Source organism: Condylura cristata, unplaced genomic scaffold (genome assembly GCF_000260355.1).
Source record: "Condylura cristata isolate star-nosed mole 26May11 unplaced genomic scaffold, ConCri1.0 scaffold00002, whole genome shotgun sequence".
In the NCBI taxonomy this organism is placed as follows: domain Eukaryota; kingdom Metazoa; phylum Chordata; class Mammalia; order Eulipotyphla; family Talpidae; genus Condylura; species Condylura cristata.
In genome coordinates this window covers 40948875-40971598 of record NW_004567103.1, presented here as the reverse complement: position 1 = coordinate 40971598, position 22724 = coordinate 40948875, and the positions used below count along the sequence as shown (strand labels likewise).

Genomic DNA, 22724 nt, shown 5'->3' with positions numbered 1-22724 from the left:
AGACCTCTCCTAACCCACCCGCTGCTTCCTCAGCAGTGTACTTAATTGATCTGCCTGTTCTGCTCCCCACTCTGTCTCTGGTGAATCCTTTCACTCCCCCTCCCACTTCTGGCTTGTACCCCAGTTCTGTATGCATAAATAAATGAATCTTTTAAAAAAAAGTGATGACTCAATAGTAAAATTCTAAATAGTCTTTTAAAAACTGGAGAGACTCCCAGAATTACTTCAAGAGTAGCATTTGCAAGCAGGACTTTCATTACAAGGAGAAATGACCAAGCAGCCAAGTAAAACTTACCACTGCTGGTATGATTCTATTTCTAACCATGGGTTGGAGGCCTGGTGAAATCTGGTTCTATTCTTAACTCATTCCCATTTCTGTTCAATGGCTTTGGTGTCTTTGAGGGCAGAGACTGGTGATTTTTTTTAAATGTCTGTAGTCCCATTACTACAGACACAGAGTAGGTACTCGACAGAGGCTAGTAGATGAAGGGATAGTGACTGAAGGAATAGTTATCGTCAGTGTGTAAATTCAGATGTAACAGGTAGGAGTTAAAAGAATGTGATTCAATATGAAGTGTCCTAATAACTAGAATTCCCTACCAGTGACAGAAGACCATCATGACACAGTAGGAATCTTACCACTGGAGGATTTACAAAGCCATCCCGGGAGGTATGCATTTCACGGAAAGGGATGGAACAAATCATTTCCAACTCATACTGGCTGGTATTAGTTACATGGAAAAAATAAAAGACTGTTAAAGACAACAGAATAGTTCCATAGACAAATAGCAGAAGTGATGAATTAGTAACAAAATTGGTTTTGGAAAATGTCTTCAAGGACTGTCAATGAAAGTAGCAGACTTCAAAGGAAAGATCAAAAGAATTTAAAAAGCACCCTGAAACATTGCTGCATGAAGCCAGAGACATTCTTTTAGAAGGTTATCCTATTAAAACTCTGAATGATGTCTAGAGGACTAAGGTATTTAACAGACATTCTCCACAGTGAAGATGGTAAGGGAAAGGTTCGAGGAAAGATTTACAGTGTGAGAGCCTGTTTCAATGTCTCTTCCATGGTCACTGGCGAAGTAAATGCTAGAGCTACTTGTCATTATTCCTTTAACTTTCAATAAATGACTGAAGAATTCCACAGCTCCAAGAGGAAAATTACTAGACAACACAGGAAAGGTCTTCTAAGATAAATGAACATTCTACATTAATTTAAAGGCCATAAATAGAAAGATGAAGAGGACTATCTCATAATGTCAAGGTTCAAGAACATCTTTTCAAATATCTGTTTAAACAAATTCTGAGCTTCTTATTTCCCTTTGTGATTAGAAAGCTTATCAAGGGCAGTTTGGCTTGGATCATTTCATTGTGATGGAAGTTCTTTAACATTAAAAATAATCAAAATGCCAGAAGTATTTAACCCTGCAGAGATAATGAGGACACAGCAGTATGGAAAGAGGACTGAAGCACTAGAATTTCATAGGTTGTGCTTTGACAAACCCATAAAGCTTCCCCTCCTACTACATATGAAAAAGATAACTTATTTGAGATCACAACTACCTAAAAGAATAAACAATAATAAATATTCTCCTAATGTATTTCATAAGAAATTTTTAGGAAAACTTCTGAGTACCTCAGCTGACTATGTCCAACTATCTTAGTTATCTATAGGTTTAGTTGACATTGGATGCAGATACAAATATATTTACATGAAAGGTCTACACAAGACTTCCTTTTTACTACTCTGAGATATAATTTACAGTAAAAATTACTCTTTTTGGTCTGTAGTTCTGCATATTTTGACTAGTGCGATTATATAACCACCACCCCAGAGAAGCTATAGAACAGTTACATCACAACTCGAAATTCCCATGTATCCCTTCTCAGTAAATCCCTTCACATCTCTAGCTTCTGGAAATTACTGACATACTATCTGATTTTATAATTTTATTTTCCCAGAAATCCCTACAACTAGAATCATATAGTAAGTAACAAAGGCCACTTTTATACCTCAAGCTCTTGAAATGAAGTTAGGAAATAAAGTTTCCATTTTAATTTAATGGTTTCTATTTCCTGGACTTAAAGGCAATAATAAAGCTATAAAATCAAATTTTCCTTGAAATTACAATTTCAAACAGGTATAGCTAGGGAGCTTTTTGAATCTGTAAATCTTTAGGACATCACTTTGATACTCAAGTCAAAATTGCTAAGTGTAAACACTAGAATTTAGTTTATATAAGTTCTCCAAGCTTGAGTCTAATTATCAGTTAAATTTGGGAAACATTAGCCCAACAGATAACCACTGTATCAACTACCATATCACAAATTATGTTTGGCAAGAGGTCCAAGCTTAAAGGTTGGGAGCATCTTATCTAGGTGATCTTGTCCTTGACACAGCTACCACTTACTGGCCATAGAGCGTTGGACAAGTCACTTAAACTCACTGAACCATGCCTTTTCCTTTGTCCTACACGTTAATGACCTTTACTTCATAGGCTTGTTGGGCCCAGTCATTATATAGAAATGTATAACTCCTAGCACACAGCACCCAACAGAGAGAGGCTGTTTCTCTTGCTGGCTTTGGTATCAGAATCATCTTTGTGGTCATCAGTGCTTCACTTGTCTTTCTCCATCTTTCTGTATTTTGGTCAATTTCATGATTTTTAGTCCTTCCTCTAAAAGTGACCGTAAAAGAACCCATTTTTTTTTTTTTTTTTGGTACTATCCAGCTACTACGCAGGGCCCTACAAAGCTAACAGAAGCTAACAGAAGTTCACTGTCCCCGGCCCTCAACGTTCCCCTCACCAATATCAATGAATGGGTATAAAAAAATAATTACTGGAAACACTCATCCTTTCTCCCAAAGGGATTTAATTGGCTAAATACAAGCACACAAAAGAAAGGAAGAAAATCCTTGGATAGAATAAAACAGAAAATTAGACTGTATAATTAGGGATACCTAAAAATGACTTTATTCAAAAGTAAAAATGAAAACAGTGAACAACTATTAGCCAGAGACGTTTTATGAGGGTGGAAAGAGGAGTGGGATCAGAACTGGGGTGGGAAGAGTGCACTGGACTATGGCGATGGCATATGGGTGAATAGGTGGTGGGAAGCCCACGGGGATTACAACTGAGATTTTTTTAAAAATGCACAAAATGACAAATGATGTAAAATAATAAAAAATGATAATGAATAAAAATAAGAAAAATAAAAATAACTTCATTAGCAGTTTTAGATATCCATTCATATATTTCTAAGCTATCAGTTTTTTTTTTTAAGATTTATTTATTTATGCATACTGAACTGGGGTACAAGCCAGAGGTGCAGGGGCAGTGAGTGGATTCACCAGAGACAGAGTGGGGAGCTGAACAGGCAGATTAATAAAGTACACTGCTGCGGGAAGTAGCGGGTAGGTCAGGAGAGGTCTGCCACGCCATGGGCAGGGATCAAACTCATGCTATAGTGGCTTTAGCTTCTTAGTGCTGTGCTTTAACCCGCTGTGCCACCAGGGAGGGCCTCTAAGCTAGTTTTTTTTTAAGATTTATTTATTTGTGCATACAGAACTGGGGTACAGGCCAGAGGCTCAGGGGCGGCGAGAGGCTTCACCAGAGACAGAGTGGGGAACAGAACAGGCAGATCGACGAAGTACACTGCTGAGGGGAGCAGCGGGCGGGTCAGGAGAGGTCTGCCACGCCATGTGGTCACCTCCGGGGCAGGCGGGAATCGAACTCATTCGGAAGCGGCTTTAGATTCTCAGTGCTGTGCTTTAACCCGCTGCGCCACCAGGGAGGGCCTAAGCTAGTTTTTATGTAAGCCATGAACTGCAGATGAACAATGACATTTTACTGCTTCTCCTGATAAAAATAAAAAATAACAATAAAACCTATCCTTAGAAAATTATGTAACACTGCCAACACCAGGGATTAAGACCATTTAAAAACAAACCTGAAATTTACAAGCCTTACCTGTTCTCAGCATCAGCACTGCACTTAGGGGACATCAATTCAAAGGATTTAGTAAACTTCACCACCTGCCACACAGAAAGACAACAAGACCCAAGTCAATTAAAGCTTTCTCGCAGTATGAAACAACACAATAAACATTTTTCATCTTTAAAATGATTAGTATAATAATTGGAGATTAGAAATAGATTTTAAGTGGAGAAAGCATGAGCGGTAGAAGAAAATTCTGTTTTGTGTTTCACTTTTTTTTTTTTAAACAATTTATCTATTTATTTACAAGAGCTGGTGTAAAGACCAGAGGTACCAGGAGTGAGAGGAATCACCAGAGACAGAGTGGGGAGCAGAACAGTTAGACTGACTGAAATACACTGCTGAGGGGAGCAGCAGGCGAGACAGGAGACGTCTGCTGTGCCATGTCCGTAGCTTCCTGGAGGGGGGTCAAACAGGTGAACTGCAGCATATGTTCAGTGGATAGCTTCATAGTGCTGTGACCTAACCCCTTGTGCCACCAGGGAAGCCCTCACTTCTTTCATGGCATACAGTGCCAGAGATTTAATACATTTTGTTAAATAAACACACATTTTATCATGAGATACCAGTCTGTGTGGTTAGGCAAAGGGACATCTCATTTGAATAGAATTCTTTTACCACCTTTTTAACAATCCAATCATCACTTATGGAGACAACAAACTCCTTCAATAGCAACAACGCCCTTAATAAAGGATGCCTGTGTCTAACCCAGCTTCTGAAGTTACCTCCCTGATATTTACCATGGCTCTTAGGTGGTGTCTTGCTGCTACTACCCAGCAAGTAAAAAGATGAACCCAACATTTTCAAAATCAGACTGAGTGCAGACACATCCTCCCTTACTACCAAGTGAAATCGGACACTCAATACAACTGGTCATGTAGTTACATTAAAGGGGAATTTAGAGGCACACAAAAAAATGTACAAGTAGTTTTCCTCTTTGTTAATTACTATTAACAGGCCCTATAACAGAAGCTTCTTTAGCAATTTGATGTCCTTATTACAACTCTGCAAAGTAAGGATTTTTTAGCTTCAGTATATGAATGAAGAAACTAACCCATAATTTTTAAGAAACTTTCTCAGTTTCATACAACTAAGTGGCGCAACTGGGATTAGCGATAGTCTGCCTGCCAGTGCCTCCAACTACATTAAGTATATTAAGTGGAAAATGCACCATTTCTGGACCTCTTTTGACAAAATACACCACATGATAGAAAAATGAGTTTTTCATACTGTAAGGAGTCATCTGAATGTCACTGGCTGCTTCCAAGGGTGACATTTAGATTTGCCTTAGCAGATACAGTCATGCTTCAAAGACTTTTAAATTAAACACTTAGAAGGAACTGATGGATACTTAAAAAATGACTTGGGAACTAGGAATAGATTAAATATTAAAACAGCTTTATCAGTGAGGTAATGAGCCCAGACTAAGAAAATGCAACATTAGGAAAAAGATAAAAGTAATGCCTGTCACAAAGAAAATTTTGTGTGACTAACTGAATACAGAAGAAGGACAATAGCTCATCTGCAAGGAAATATCCTTAGCAACCACAGAACATATTGCATTTCAAATGTGAATTAAGCCTCTAAAAAAAAATCACTCATTGGATACAAATTCCAAAGAGTATCACAACAGTATCTCCTAACCTCCACAGGATTATGTAGGGTAGAGTGTGCTTCCTCAAGAAGTAGTTTCTGTGTTCCTTCCCCTTGATTCTAGGTGGGCTTCCAACTTTTGGCCAACAGAATATGGATAAGAGAACAGAATATGAATTCTGAGCTTGTCACTAAAGACAATACAGCTTCTGCCTCATCTGGTGAAACACTGGTGCCTGGAGCCCTGGGCTGGTGTCACGATGCTGAAAGGTAGCCAAGTCATGTTGGAAGGTCACCTGTAGATGGTGCAGAAGCTCTGCTTTGCAGGCAGATAAATGAACAAACCTTCAGATGATTCCAGTCTCCAGTCACTAAATCATCCCTAGTCTCCATGTTTTTCCAACTATGGCTCCAAATAGCTTAGAAAGAGGCAAGCAGTCCTTGCTGTGCCCTGTCTAAATTCCTGTGCCATAGAACCTTTGAGTATAATAACATGGATAATTTAAGCCTCTAAATTTTGGTTTTATTTGTTACATAGCAAAAGGTAAACTGAATAATTTGTGTTCAGTAAAAACTTAAACATAATCACTTAGAAACATTTACATAATGCCCTCAGGTCCATTTCTGTTCCTCAAATGGCAAGATTTTATTGTTTTTAATGGCTGAATAGTGTTCTATATTATATAGTATCATTTTTCATCCATGAATAGCAGGTCTTTAGCTCCTGTCTCACTCGCTGCTCCTCTTAGCAATATATTTCAGTAGATCTGTGTGCTCTGCTCCCCACTCTTTCTCTAGTGAATCCTCTTAGCCCCTGAATCTCTGGCCTACCACCCCCACCCCAGTTCTTGTGTGCATAAATACATAAATATAAATCTTTAAAACAAGAAAAGAATAGTGTTCACCTTTTGGTGCAGATGAGGGTGGTGAATATGAAAGCAGGCACAAAGTAGGCACAAGAAAGCATCTGGTTTACTAGATTTGTTCCATAACCTCAACTTTTATGATGACAGTCTCAAAATGTTTTGAACTGTGCAATTAAAACTTAAGTATCTCGGGCCTCTGGTGGTTCAGGGGTTAAAGACACAGCACTATCAAGCTATTGCCAGCCACCATAACATGTAACAAGCATTTGATCCCCGCCCAGGGAGCTGACCCAAATGGCATAGCAAGCCTTTCCTATCTCCTCTGCTGCTCCCCTCAGTAGTTATTTCAGTAAATCTGTTTGCTCTGCTCCCCTCTCTGTCTTTGGTGAATTCTCTTATCCCCTGCACCTCTGGCCTACACCCCAGTTCTTGTATGCATAAATGAATAAAATAAACATAAAAAAAAGAAAAAGAAAAAAATAATAAAAATATTTTAATGGAATTTAATGAGATATACAGAGTATCACTAGATATGACCAGGAATAAAAAAAAATAGGTGAAAGCATAATAAAAGACCATTAAAAAGCATAAATAAAAATCCAAGTTTTATTCCTGACTTGGACCAACCTTATGATTCTTAGGTTTAATTAAATTTTTATTCATTCTCTAAATAATATTCTGATTTTATTATAGATGTGATAAATGAACACAGATTAAATAAGCAAATGCACACATAAACATGTAAAAAATAATCTTGCAAGAAAAATATCAAAAGTGGTTTATAGGTGCATGAAATTGAACAAGTGGTTCCCAGCTCCCGTGGCTGTTGATCAGCCCTAGTTATTACACCCTGGGGAAGGCAGTACACATGCCAGATTGAAGTAAACAAAATATCCCCCAAGCATCTCTGCCTGTTATTTGGAAAAGTTCCATGAACAGAAGTCTTTTTGATTTGGACATTTTTCAAGCACAAGTTGGTCTGGTTTCTCTGTTTTTTTTTTTTTTCCTTTAATTTAAAAACAAAAACTATGTTCAAATAAATATTCCTGCCACCAAAAAGAAAACAGAAATGATCCACTAACTAATCACCAATTTTTCCCCATTCGAATTGTCTTAATCACTATTTTTCTAGAAGAGGACTATACTATATGATCAACAAATGACTTAAATTATGGTCCAATGCTATTCTTGATAAGTTTCTCACCTATGTTGATGAATAATTTACTTCAGTCATTTATTTCCTCAATCAACTTTTATCAAGTACTTAGTGTATGTGATAATATATATCAGACATTGGTTACCAATCATGTACTGTCCTTGAGGAGCTCACATCATACAGAGAGGGTAGCAGTGCACAGATGTATAATTTCATCATGAAATTATGCTTACAGTGCTACCAGCACACAAGAGGATGCTGATGAATCTTTCTGTGAACTACATCCAGATGTACATCGTGATGTGTGAACAGGTGTGCTCTAGACTCAGAGTCTAGAGGATTTTTCTAGGCTTCAGCATCTAAATCAGAGTTTTGGTAGAAGACAGAATAGTAGAAAGTTAACTGAAATTAATTCAATAAAGGAATCAGTTATGCAAATGTTGGCAGAATTAAATGAAACCAGTAAAGAATGCAAGGCACACAGGGGTTGGCATCTTTGGACCTGGAAAGCAGCCTCAGTCTTTAATTGCCTTAAATGCAACTGAAGTTTGGCCATGGATTTAAGAATATGGCAAAAGTCAATAAAAGCATACAATAAGAATCAGCTGATTCTATAGATCTTCAGAGCCTGTCTCTGTTAACAGGCAGAAGAAAGAACTCAGGCCTAATTTTGCTAACATACTGAGTAAAATAGAAAATCTTAGAATTGGTGAAGATTTGGGGCAGGTCTAAAGTCCAGTAGGTGGAAGTTTCACATACACATACACAAATAAATACACACATAAAATATAGAAAAGATGAATGACGTGAGTTGTCAATGTGCATCCTGTACCCCTCTGGGTTCTTCTAGGGATGAATGTGCGATCAAAAGATCAGATGGATTAGCAGAAGGAACACAATGAATTTCATAACATATATTTATATTTGGAGAGCTCACATGGCTGTATATTGCAAAGAATAACGGAGCTGACCAGGAATAATTTTGGAACCTAAACATCAAGGACAGGGAGAGGGAGAATTCTTGACAGATAAGAAAAGGAGATGGCCTCTTCTTACTCTGTGAGTACAGATATGTGATTCTTAGAGAATATGTCTACTGATGAAACTCGAATTGGATGATACCGCCACCTACATCCTTTTTGGTCTTAACAGTGGTTGTTTCTTTCTATTAGGAAAATAACAGACGCTTGCGCCATAATGATTTTTTCTTGTAATAGGGAGGGGCTTAGGACTTAAGGCTAGATAGAGCAGAAGCTTCTCCTCATCTTCAGGGCCCTCACTGCTCTCAACATAAGAGAAATTGTATGAAGCAACCTCCTGAAGCTCACAGAACCTTCATTGACCACTAATTCTCATTCTAAGTTGACAGAGGGCTATTTTGGCTCTATTGAGAAAAGCCTATTTGACTCATTTGGAGGGGCTGACCCCACAGAATTATTATATTGATATGTCATTATTAATAGAGAGAACTGACTTAATGCATACAAATGCATGTGACATATTAATGGTTAATGAGACAACAGGTCCAAAATGGAGTCATTTATGCTATGTCCCACATTACCAAACTAAATTCTACCTTCTTACAATTTCAGCTTTTCAGAAACTGGTCTCTTAAACGAATCCATTGGGATTCATCTGTCAGCACTAGTTAGGTAACCTGCTCAAGAGACACCTGCATTCTCCTAAAGGAAAGTGACTTTGCCATAACCTACCTTTTTTTATGCCTAGAGCCTGGTACCATTACTAAAGGTAAAACTGAGCCCCCACCCCTTGCCCAGCAGACAAGTTTGGGAGGCTTGAATAGAAAGGGGAGTGATGGGGCTGTCATGAGAAGCAGGCTAGTAAGCCAGTAATCTCCATCATGAGTTGGGACATGCCCAAGGCCAGATATCCTAGCCAATCACTGATGCCTGGAGTATGAAAAGAGCCTCAAGACCCTCTCTCAGTGCAGACACCTTTCTCTCCTTGTCTACCACTCCTCCCAACAATAGATTTCAATCAATCTGCCTCTTCTGTTCTCCATTCAGTCTCTGGTGAATTCTTTCAACCCTGCGCATCCAGCCTACACCCTGTTCCCCACATCACCTAGTATAACTTGCGTGTTCCCACTCACTGCTGCCTATAAAAGTCTTTCATTTTGTATAGCTCCCCAGAGCTCACTTCTGTTTACTAGACTAGATGTAGCCAGATTTATGAATCCTTGAATAAAGCTAAGATTTTAAAAATTTACTCAGTTGACTATTATTTTTTAACATATGTAACAAGGATTATTCAGCTATTCATCAATGTTTTATTTAATACCGTCCGTTTTGCACTCTAGAAAAAGTAAAACCATTTAAGCTGGTTTCCTCACAGGAAGAAGGAAATTTAGAAAAAGAAAAGGGGGGAAATGGAAAGAAAGTGAAATAAAAAGGAAAGCCTGAAGCAATTTTTTACCACCCATTTACAATGGGGGAGACTGAATTACAGGATGTTCCAACAACAAGATGATCACCCCTACCTCTTCCTCTCAAGTGTTGATTCGGAAGATTTTCTAACTCAGTGGTTTAATTATACATGTATTCACATAAGAACCAAGATGCCAAGAAACATAATTGAAAACAAGTGTAGCTTAAGTGTCGTGGTTTAGAAAATGAACTACAGTAATCTCATAAACTGCATAGTTCTGGACAACACAAGAGATGCCAGCCAGCAGAATGATACATGAAAGAGCACATGGACACACTGGTACTGAGACAGTGCCTGAGGACACAAGATAAAAATGTCTACATTCTCTTTCCTTGGCTAAACACAAACAGAACACGGATAACAGAAAATACATTAGCTAGAAAGGAACTAAGAGAAGTGATAGAAATTGCTTAGACAGGTTCATGGAGAGAATGACAGTAAGCAGTGAGTACTCGGTTAGACATTCTCTAATGTTCATAGGCAGCTGGCTATAGAACAACCTTGGTATTTTTCAGTGTGGTGGAAAATACCATTGACAAAGTCACTTAAACTTGATTGAATGAAACACTTAAGAGAAGCAAAGGAGGGTAGAATATTAAGTTTGGCAAGAGAGAAGATTAGAATGGTATTCCTCCTTTCTATTTCTGGCATCCTCTGGGCAAACTCGTCAGTTTACACCTGACTGCCCAGTTTAAAGGCCATGAATGCAGTCTCTAAGGACTGAGTTAAGAGCCTGATGAATCAAAGCTTCTATGACTAGATTTAATTTTTTCTCTTTCCCTCAATGTGAGAAATCATAAAATATCATACATCTGCAATAAACAGCTTCTAAAATTTTAAAAGGACTTGTGAAGTTAAAAGTCCTTGTTTCCAGAAAACATTCTAATAAAATAGAAAATACAGAGGATGTTTTTGAGGAGGGAAACACTGAACAGATTTTTTTCCCCTCTGAAACAATACATCTTTCTTTCAAATTACACACATATGTCTACATGACAAAGGTTTGTAATATTTCTCTACACATTCAGCATTCAGAGTTGGGGAAGGGGTCGTCCCAGTCAGAGATCTTAGTCTTTTCATGGTTTTCTGTTTGTTGCAACCACTGTGCCAGCACCTAATTTTGGTGTCTGGTGTCCTGTTCTGTCTGGCTTCTCCTCCTGAACAAGATAACACTACAGTTGATCACCTTTCTACAGTTTCTGCCTGGCAATGAGGGGAACGCACTAAACAGAGGACTCTTAAAGTCTGAAGTTTTGAGAAACCTTTGGTGAGACGTGTGTAAAGAAGAACACAGCATCAGCTTGCAACATGGTGAAAAACAGACAGACACCCTCAGGCCCATCCTCAACTCTCCTGCCATCGTCCCAGGCAGTGGTCTTGGCAAAAGTATCTCGAGCACTTCTAAAACATAACTGGGTAGATCAGACATTTATTCTGCAGTCTTTTATTGACCTCCAGTCCTTGCAGCTCTGAATTAGAGGAATTCAGCCTCACTTTGATGGGGAGAGGATGGACAAAGAGAACTAATGATGGAGAGTGGTCTGGAATTTTTTGCTCTGACCCCATTTACAGCGTTAGCATGTTTAATTGCGATAACTAAAAGTTCTTTTCACTTTCAGTAACCTACTAACACCGTAGAGAGTTGGTTTTGATCCCCTCCCTATACTTCATACCATGAAGCTATTACTGTACCCAGCATTCCTTCCAATGCTGCCCCACTTTCCCAGTCAACTTTGATAACTGTCCTTTGTCATCTGACTTGCCAGGAACGAGACCACAGCATGAAAGTTAGCCCATGTTGGCATATTAGCAGGAATGACCACACTCAGCTGGTTTGAATTATTTCCATGCCCATTTACAACTGAATAGAGAACTTTGAGTTTGTCCCTATCCAGATTTCAGATGGTCACCAGTCTCTTGCCTTCAAGGGGGTGTGTGGCTCATGGAAGCCTGGCTGCTAAAGCCCCACCACTGACCCTTCCTGCCTTTCCTTAGTGACCATTTCCCTGTGGACCCTCACAGCCTGCCTAGCACCAAGGAGCACCCTGTGGGGAAATAATCCATACCCATGGAAATAAAAATAAAACTCTGCTAAAATATGTTCAATGTTGTAAGTTGTACAACACTTATTAGAGCTCCAAAGTTTACTGTAAGATTCTTGTTCTCCAAGGAAAACAAACCTGAAGGCAATAATACCTTCCGAAGAAGGTACAGTAAAATATTCTGAGGCATTAAAACAGCACTTGATTGCTAGATAACTCCTGGTTTCTGAAAGATGTTCACAGCAAAGATACTAAATTACTGCCAAAGAGAATTTTTACTTCCAAGAAATCAGATTAATGATGACCACTGTTTTCAAAATTGGTGTGTACTATCCAGCTGATTCACCCCCAAGGGCCAAACTCCTTGTTAGAACTTGAAAGCCAAGATGCAGCAGCCCTGAGGCCTAGAACTGCCCTGATGCCAGCCCTCAGAGTAACAGGAGCTCCTGTGGTGAATAGGAAAGGCCTCTTTCCCAGGCCTGGGGCTTTCTGTGCAGGAGTCCTGTGGTTCAAAGAAGCAGCACAAGAACCTGGAAAGGGCACTGCAGAAGCAGCAGTCAAACTCCTGCCGATAGCCCAGGGGAGGCTGGCCACCCCACTCAGCACAAGTACAACTCCAACCCCAGAGTAAAGAGCATGACTTCTTTGCACCCAGTACAAGGGCTATGGACCCCGCCACAGGACCCACCAATGCTGAGGACTGCCCAGCTCCCTCAGAGGGGCTGGGTGATAGGAGATTAGACACTGAGTTTATCTTCCCTTGGCCCTGTGGGACTACACAAATTTTAAACACCTTGTTTCCTTCAACCTTAGATACACCAAATGGGATAGCTCTGGAAAGTGCCTGTCAGCATAAAAGTCTCTGTTTCTAAGGTGACAGAAATTGAAATCTTAAATTTGATAAAAGTCACCTCATGGTTAGAGGCATCACGAAGAGAGTGATTCAAACCCTAACTTCCCAACAAACTTAATTACAATGAAACTCAACCTTGTTCTATAAAGCAGTCTTCCCCGCAAGAGGAAAGATAAAAGGTGACTTACTGGTGATTCAATGTCCTCTAGGAGTAAAACAGAACAACGCTCACATTTCAATAGGGTTTGAGCCCGATGCATTATTTTCTTGACAATTTTCTCCAGGTCCGTCTGCTCTTCAAAGAGGTCATTAACCACCTCAAGCAAAGCCTAGGGAAAATAACATGAATATATTCTGGTCAATATAGGAGTGAATAAAAATGTTGGGTGGGATTTTTTTTCTCTGATTACATCCATGTAATCTTTGTCATAATAAGATAAAAAATATTGTTGTGTGGCTCATTTTTTCCTTTTCACTTATTTCCATCATTTCATTTTATGAATATCTTGAGCAACAAAAACCAACTTGAGAATAGTGCCAGTCATTTGAGACCTTGTAAATTTCACATATAGCTAAAGATTACATGATACCATAGAGTGACTAAAGATTTTTTTCATAGTTTTTCTGCAGTGTGAATAGAGATAAACTTAACATTTTCTAAATAATGAATATCTGATTTTCCCTAAAGCATATTTATTTCATAAACTTACAAAGCAGTTCATGCTCACCATCAGGAGGAACTAGGCCGAACTTGAGACTTATTCTCACTAATACACATCTCCCATAGATTTCTGAACGAATTATAGTGTAGAATGGCTAGTGGAGTTTCAGAGCCTTCAAATAATACATAAAATTCCCATTAACCCCTCGACACAAGAAGTATGCTTTATCCCAATCCATATGGGAGAACATTTGAACACTACTACCTCAGGAAAGAAAACACCATTAAAATTTCTGTTAAAACAGGATGAAAAGCCCACAATTTAAGAAAAAATTCTAAATTTCACTAAAACTTATATCTGTATTTAAAAATCAAATTGGAATAACCTATCATTTCATCCATTTAATTTAGCTTGCTTTTTTTGTACTGAAATATTTATTGACAATTTCTAATAACATGGATATTGTCACAGATTTAAAAATAGTGGATTATGTACAGGTGGTAGCTATTATGCTTCTATCAGAGAGCAATCAGAAAATTACACAGCCAGTGAATTGGCCAGGGGATGTTTTATTCAATAGAATTTAATGGGATGTGAAATCTCAATTCTGACCCCTCACAAAAGGATTTCATGGGTTTTCAAATTCACATCTATTCAAGTAGATGATGGTGTTGCTCATCATCCCAAGGATTTGACTTATTTTCAACTTTGGTAATGAATTTAATTTGTCCTGAAACATGTGAAAATTTCTTCTGATTCTATTTAGGTAGAAAGGCATTTGAATGAGTTAAGGGACCCATGAAATAAATCTAGTTCACTGAGCATCTAAAAGAGGTCCAAACACCCTGGCAGACTTCTCTCTAAAGAGAGCTGGCAATATGGCTAAAGACCATGGATTGCCCTATGATCCCAAATAAAAGAGAAGCATCAGGAGGTGAAAAAGTTTTAAGTGTATCGTGATTGTTTGACATTTTGACATCTCTGTAAAAGATCAATGACCAATAAGTTCATGTTCAAACACAGCAGAAAAAATAAGTCTGAATAGTGACAAACAAAATGCCCTAGTATTAAAAGGGAAAGCATTATTTCCTTAAATAGCCAGACTATGTCTTCAGATGAATCATATTAACTGAACAATTATTTAACTTTTCAATTTGCTGTGACTGCCTGAATAAGGCCTCTGGGACCTATATACAAGAACATTTATCTCCGAGGAAAAACTAATTGTGCCTTGAGCCTTGCACTGACAAATCACATTCTAGTAATTTTATTGCTTCTAATTTAAAATTGCTGCTTACTAACAAGTGATGAAAGTTTTGCAAATTACAATGCAGCCCAGCTCCAGAACAGGAGTAAGAGAAGAAAATCTAAGATGATAGGCAATTCAGTAGACACTGGGAGTCTTTCACACAATTGAATTCTCCCTTCTTTTAACTTGCTTTCCAGGAAACCAACACCTGCATTTTCCTGCTCCTCCTAGTGACTTCTTTTCTCCAGGGTTCATCCTTGAACCTCTTCTTTTACCTATATACTCTTTCTCACATTAACCTAGCTGGTACCCTGGTTTTAAATACCATCTCTATACTGATAATTTCCACATATTAACTTCTAGGCCTGACCTATCCATCAAAGATTCCTGTAAGCAACTGTCAACTTGCCAGCTGTACAGAGACCAAAAGTTATCTTTACTCATTGCTCACATCATTAAGTCTCTAGATTTCACTGCTAATTTGGGGACAAATGTCACATTTCACTGCTCTAACCCCAAGCAAGTCTTTTTTTTCAAAATCTCTCTTTTATGGCTCTATTGAAACAGAATTGATGTGTAACTTTGTTTAAGGTATATAACATGATGTTCTGTTTTATATTGTACTAACAATAAAATTTTCCCCTACGTCTTACTTGGTTCTCTTATATTCCTCCAATAACTGAAGCCATTCGATATTTTCCTGTTTCCTTCTGACTTATTTCACTGATCCCTTCTAGTTCCATCCATGTTGCTGTGAATGTCATCTGCTGTTTTGAAAATACACAATGACTCAGACACGAGAAAGACAGTGTGGTGGGTGGTCAGCATATTTCTTTCTACTCACTCTGCTTCTTTCATACTCCTTCCTCGAGGCAGCAAATAGCTGAGCATTAGAAATGGCGATTCCACAAAATGGAAGATACATCTGCATAACCTGGAGGGCAAAGAAAAAAAAACATTAAGATTAAAACATCACTGAACTAAATACACATTTCCGGCATAGGCCTAAATTTAATGTTTTCTTTTCAATCATAGAGATTAATTATGGAGTTGTTTATCCAAGTATGTCAATTTCAAAAGGATATTTTTCAGTTAACTCTCAGAGAGTCTAATCAAGCTGTAACTAGAAAAAAAAATCACATATATGAAGACATAAAGCAACATGCAGAACAGAATTATTCAAGTGGGATGTGATGTTGCCCAGGATTTGAGGTACATAAACAATGAGGGGTAAATCACATTCACTGTGAATTTCTATTAAAAAGAAATCTTGGCCCTCCCTGGTGGCTCAGCGGGTTAAAACGCTGCACTAACAAGCTAAAAACACTTCCGCATGAGTTCGATTCCCACTTGCCCCGGAGGAGATCCACATGGCGTGGCAGACCTCTCCTGACCCGCCCGCTGCTCCCCTCAGCAGTGTACTTCATCTATCTGCCTGTTCTGCTCCCGGCTCTGTCTCTGGTGAATCCTCTCACCCTCCGCATCTCTGGCCTATACCCCAATTCTATATGAATACATAAATAAAATCTTTAAAATAAATAAATAAAATAAAAAGTACTTGCTTTAAAAAAAAAAGAAAAGAAAAGAAAGAAATCCTGTGGGCCCTCCCAGGTGGTGTAATGAGTAAAGCACAGCACTAAGAAGCTATCCACAGCTACTGCAGCACAAGTTTGATCCCTGGCCAGGGAGGTGATCCGCATGACACAGCAGACCTCTCCTGTCTCTCCCACTGCTCCCCTCAGCAGTGTACTTTGTCAGTCAGCCCTGTTCTGCTCCCCACTCTATCTCTGGTGAATCCTTTCATTAACCCTGCACCTCTACACCTGTTCCCCAATTTTTTATGCTTAAATAAATAAATCTTAAAAAAATAAAATCTTGCTTGGTTACTGGGATATGCTCAAATCTGGCCTTGGCTTCCTGACAGTTTTTCAAAACACTGTAAAAGCTAATGTAATGCTGTTACCCCACTCTTAAAGGAGAGAGAAAAACAGTGTGATTGGTACTAATGGTACTAAGTAGGGGTATGAAATCAATGAGTTGGTTTTTAGAGATTTTTCCAGGATAAATTCTTTCACTGAATTTGATTCAAAGCAAACGAATATTTAATGAAGGTCTGCTATATGTCAAGCACTCTTATGTCAGTTCTTCATTTTAGTTGTACATCAACTCCTCATGGAGGAACTTTCTGTGTATTTTAGAGATCAGGAAACTCAACAGTAACTTGTTTAAACTCACCCAGCAGCTCAGGTCATTTAATTCTACAAAAGATACTCATTCCTTATAACACGCTTTCAAGAAATAGATGCTATTTTTTCACCCTCTCTGTCCCCCCCCCCCACCCCGCCCCATGCTTTAGGAGGCTTGTGGATAAGCCAGCATGATGCTCTTGACAAAATCCTGCCAGAAATTCCTGCCATGAGCCAGAATGGAAGCACTTTCAATTTCACCCACCTGGACAGAAAGCACTTTCCTTCCAGTTTTCAGTTCTTCTCTGTCTAGAGATAATAATTATGATGGAGGTGGAAGGAAGGGTGTAGATGTGGGTTACTTAATTTAACTCACCACTCCTCCCTCCCTCTTTTCTTTCACCTTTACGGGTCACATTTTAGAATGATTTATAAGCTAAGCAAGTGGGAAGAAGAGTAACCAAATAACCATGCAAAATGTTTTATAATACATTATAGAATTCCTTCATTTTATTTGGAAAGCCAATATTTATTGAGATCCAAGCAATGTATCTAATTTAAAGGAAGCTGAATTTTAAATCAGATTACCAATGTCCCTTATATGGTTGTTATGTATAAAGGCTACCATGTCACTTACAATCTCTAAATCTTTTCCTTAATTTTTCTGGTCCTTTTCTGCTCTAACATTTGGTGATGAAAATAATTAGAAATATTTTATTTCTTAGAAAAAACAAAGAACTCAAAAAAAGTGTTAACATCCTCTTCATGAACAATTTTGTTGATAATAGCAGCTGCTGCTGACAAAGTCCTTGGAGATGGCATGTCTTCTATGTTCTCTCATCATTTGATCATTACAATGCCTTATGTTATACCACTCTTTCCATCTTTCAGATGAAAAAACTGAGGTTTTATGAATTTATCCAAAGTTGTTAAGAAATAATTCATCATGGGGCTCTCACATTTCTGCACATATGGCAATAAAAGCCACTACTTCTGTCTTTCCAGAGTGCTTGTCTAATGAACAGCCTTGGAAGGCAGTGTCTTCTTCCAGAGCAAACAACAGAATTATTTGCTTTGCAGTACAATTAAAGTATCTCCCTCTGGGACAGAGGTTAGGCAGGTTTTCTGTACATTAAAAGGGTGGGTGTGTAACATTTGGGGTTCCTCTCCTGTAACATGATGCCCTGTACCCTGATGCTCTGTACCCTATGTATGATGTTATTACTTGACCTTGTTAGCACAAGCCAAAAGAACACATTCACTTATCATTAGGATTAGGATTATTGTTTTCTCTGTTTGCTCTTAGGTGTGTGTGTGTGTGTGTGTGTGTACACACATAGTCACATAGTCTGTGTATATGAAATCCAAAGAGTGGTTAACTATTTGTAACTGTAAGGTAAGAGACCCAGCAACAATTACTAAAATCTGTGTTAAATTTCTTTACTTTCTTTTTTTTTTAGTTAATTGCTGTTGACTTTTTCTCATTCCCTTGATTTCCCCACTATTACAAAACATTTCCTTAATTTTAGTGATAAATTTAAAAAATGTATGTGCATGTTTAATTAAACCTAAATTTTATATTTTTTAGCCACCTTCCAAATATGACAGGAAACTTGGAACACACATCTCTCAACACTACTTCCCTGGGATGTATGTGTTTTTTTTCCTACTTCTGTCTTGTTTTGTTACTGAGAATTTGACATTATTATTCTTATTAGCTAATGGCTTATTTAGATTTAGCCACATGCTTATCAGTGTTATCTTCTTCATTCTTTCCAGCATCTCCTTCTGCGGTAATTTTCTTTCTTTCAAAGACAATCCTTTAGAATTCCTTTAGCATTGGTGTTAAATGCTTTGCTTTTTTTCTGTACAAAATGTCTTTATTTTATAATCACTCTTGAAAAATAATTTATTTGGATATATAATTCCAGGTTGACAACTATTTTCCCTTAATACTTAGAAAGTTAGCTGTCAATCTAGCTAGCTATGGGGTTATCCATGTTTGTCTCTGGTTCTTTCAGAACCTCTTTATATCTTTGGTGGCCAACTTGTAATTTTCCAACCTCACTCAAAGACAACTGAATCATACAGAACTCTAGCATATATTGACCACATCTGTGAACAGATGTGACACACTGCAAACTGAGAGAGGATATTATTTACAAAGGGAATGAGCAACCCTGTTATCTTACATTCTCATGATTCAACTCTCTAGTGTCAGACTCCACGCCACTATTGCTACTTAGATTACAATATGATCCATAGCATTTTCAAATATATGTTCAGGAAAAATAGATGGATACATTTTAGAGAGAGAAGTAAGAAATTGAAGCAATGTGGAAGTATTAGATAAGGAGAAGCAAAACATTCCTATATCCTGGTTAGTCCCAGTGCAACAGATGTCCTGGAAAAAAAAAAAAAGATATTCTTCTCTTTCTGAGGCTCTCCCTCCTCTAAAATAGCATATTAATCTGGCCAACTAGTTTCTGAATGCCAAAAGGTCTAAAAAGCTTAATGACTAAGAAGCTAATGAGTCTGTACACCCTTGTGCAGCACTTTTCAGCTTGAGAGCACTTTGTGAACACTGGCTAATTAATCTTTACAACATCCCACTCAGAAAGGGAGTTAAACTGAAAATCATTAAGCAGTGTGAAAAAGTCACTTTAGCCCTGGAAACTCATGAAAAGTATCACTAATAAGCATAAAATCTGAGCACTGGGAGCCTCCATCAATGTCCTAAAGAAAGACAGTAGGTACTAAATCTTTTCAAACTTATAAACCACAGAGAAAGGCTATTAGAGCCCCACGATCTGCTCTGGTCCAATTATAAATCATTAAAGAATCTGGATATCCACACCGGAGATTCCCAGCGAGGGGCCTAGGGCCATCTCCTTTACGGACCTCACTCCTCAAGGCATAACAGCTTGAAGAGCCACATCACTGTCAGCCAAATTAATAGCTGACAGAAGATTTTCCTACCATTACATTCTGAACTCCCTTCTGCTCTCAAGCATTAACTACATGGCAAAGCTTCGCTGATTTGGACCCCACTGATTTGACACTGAGAATGTTGTCAAATAGTTCTAATTCAAATGTAAAATAAATTCTTCAAGAAGAGCAATTTGGAAAACAAGGTATCACAACATGGAAGAGACAATAGGTGGGGTTCTAAGTTCAAGAATCTGATTCATAAATTAATCTTCACAGCTCACACCAAAGGCAAAACATGCCTTTTCTATCAGTACTGTGCCTTTTCCCAAGAAAATAATTTCCCCAAATGCGAATATACATTATAACCTTTGTTTAAAAAAATTTACAACAACCAGATGATCCAATTATATATTAACTGAAATTGTTCACTTTAAGAATTAACACTAAATAGAATGGGGAATTTCACTCAAAAATATGAGGGAGAGCAAGATGGCAAATAAAGGAGAAATTCTTCTAGGGAGTTTGGCTTGTGGCCCTGAGTATTGAAGCTGGGACCCCAGGAAACCAAAAGGAGCACTTTACCACTCTTTTCATCCATCCCCTGAAGTTAGTATTAGCTAATATTTGCTAAAAGGTCTAGCTTATCCAAGGGTAGAAAGACTAAGTTCAATTTCTTCCAAGTAGTTTTGCAGCATCCATAACCTATTTATAGTGGACAGGTTTGGGGGTTCTGGGGTGCCCCTCTCCCTGCCCTGTAACAATATCAACTAATAACTTTCTATTTGGCCTTATTCCCAACCCCCCAACACTTTAGAGAAACAACCCTCTTATGTCCAGAGATAATTCCAAATTCCCACCCTTTCTTTCAGAGATGTTCTGTTACTATGAAAACATTGAAAGTACCCATTTCTAGAACCATGTTCTTTGTGAGATATTTGCATTGCTTTTTTCCTGATGGTAAGATTGCAAAAAAAAAAAAAAAAAGTACCTGTTCTCCTATCATTCAGGAGCATCCTCTACTATTATTTTGCAAAATGTCACTCAAGTTTTCCTCTTTCTTTCTCCTTTCAGATAAACCCAGCTAGGCTAAAATTTTATGTAACATTTTGTTATTTTTTACTTATTATGACTATTTTCTCTGATAATAATAAAAAAGTGTCCCATTGTATGTTCAAGAAAAAGAAAATTTATAGAGAAAGAAAGTAGCAGTTCTTGGGTTAGTGATGCAAGATGAGGTTAAGTGGTCATACGTTCTAAATCGGATTTATGGTGATAACTGTGCCACTCTGAAGTTACTTAAAATCACTGATTGTTCACTGAAAATGGATATATTTAATGATATGCAAAATACACCTCAATAAAGGTGTTAAAATTATGTAAAAGTCCATTGGTGAGGATTAATATCATTTTTACTCAATCATCCACTGTTGGATATTTAAATTATTTCTAATCTAGACTAATAATCCTGGAGTTAAACATCCTTGTAACTAAATCTTTGCACATGACTTTTTTAAAATATAACCCTAATTTTTTTTAAATATTTATTTATTTATGTATACAGGAACTAGGGTACGGGCCAGAGGTGTGGGAGGTAATGGAGTAGGGAGCAGAACAGGCAGATTGACTGAAATAAACTGCTGAAGGGTGCATTGGGTGAGACAGGTCTGTCACACCACGTGGGTCACCTCTCTGGCCAGGGATCGACCCGGCTGCAGTAGATGTTGATAGCTTCATAGTGTTGCGCTCTGACCTGACGTGTCACCAGGGAGGGCCCTATCACCCTAAAATTAATGAAATTTAATCACAAAACATTTCCTCTATAGCAAGAAATATTCTAAATGCTTCATTAATATTAATTCATGGGGCCCTCCCTGGCTGTGCAGCCAGTTAAAGCACAGCACCAGGAAGCTAAAGCCACTTCAGCATTAGTTTAATCCCACACCAGAGGTGATCCACATGGCACTTCAGATCTCTCCTGACCCACCCACTGTTCCCCTCAGCAGTGTAGTACGTCAATCTGCCTGTTCGGCTCCCCACTCTGTCTCTAGTGAATCCTCTCACTGCCCCTGCACTTCTGGCCTGTACCCCAGTTCTGTATGCATAAATAAATAAACCTTAAAAATATTAATTCATTTATGTGTATATATTTTAATAACTCAAATTTAATATATATTTTTACTTTTTGTTAAAAAACTGTCAGTATTAAAGTGCATAAAATAGACTGATCACAGATTCTCCTTCATTTCTTATCCCAACATTCACTCTCCTCCCAAGAACAATCCCTTTCTCCCTTCCAGTATATGGGCCCTTATATATGAACTGTAGGGCTATTTATAAACGTAAGTGGATCACAATGTGATTTACATTCACAACTTCTTTTTCTCCTGGCAATATACCTTGAAAATCTTTGCATGTCATTTCAAAGACATGGACTTGATCCATTTTACTCTCCAATAAAAATCCCAAAAGGTGAATGTTCACATTAATAAGCATTCACAGTGTTTCTAATTTTTCTGACACAAATAAAATTGCCATAACTATCTTAAAAATTTATCTTTGTGCACCTGGACAATATTTTTTTGTTGGACAAATTCCTAGAAGTGCAATTTTGGTTGAAGCATACATTAAAAACATCTCAATAACTCCTGCATTGCTGGTGGGAATGCAAACTAGTACAACCACTATGGAAAACTGTTTGGAGGTTCCTCAAACTGCTAAACATGGAGCTTCCCTATGA

At 38.0% G+C, this 22724-nt stretch overlaps 1 protein-coding gene across 2 annotated transcripts in view; it reads right to left on the bottom strand.

The window, feature by feature from the left end:
• The window catches only part of PDE11A (phosphodiesterase 11A), a 304831-nt gene that overhangs the window by 192381 nt on the left and 89726 nt on the right, over positions 1-22724 (bottom strand). For both annotated transcript variants that reach the window (XM_004674489.2, XM_004674490.2), the window contains exons 3-5: positions 15715-15804; positions 13148-13288; positions 3975-4039 (exon numbers count right to left, since the gene is read on the bottom strand). In XM_004674489.2, coding sequence (XP_004674546.1) covers positions 3975-4039; positions 13148-13288; positions 15715-15804 — 296 coding nt within the window. The remainder of the gene's footprint in view (positions 1-3974; positions 4040-13147; positions 13289-15714; positions 15805-22724) is intronic.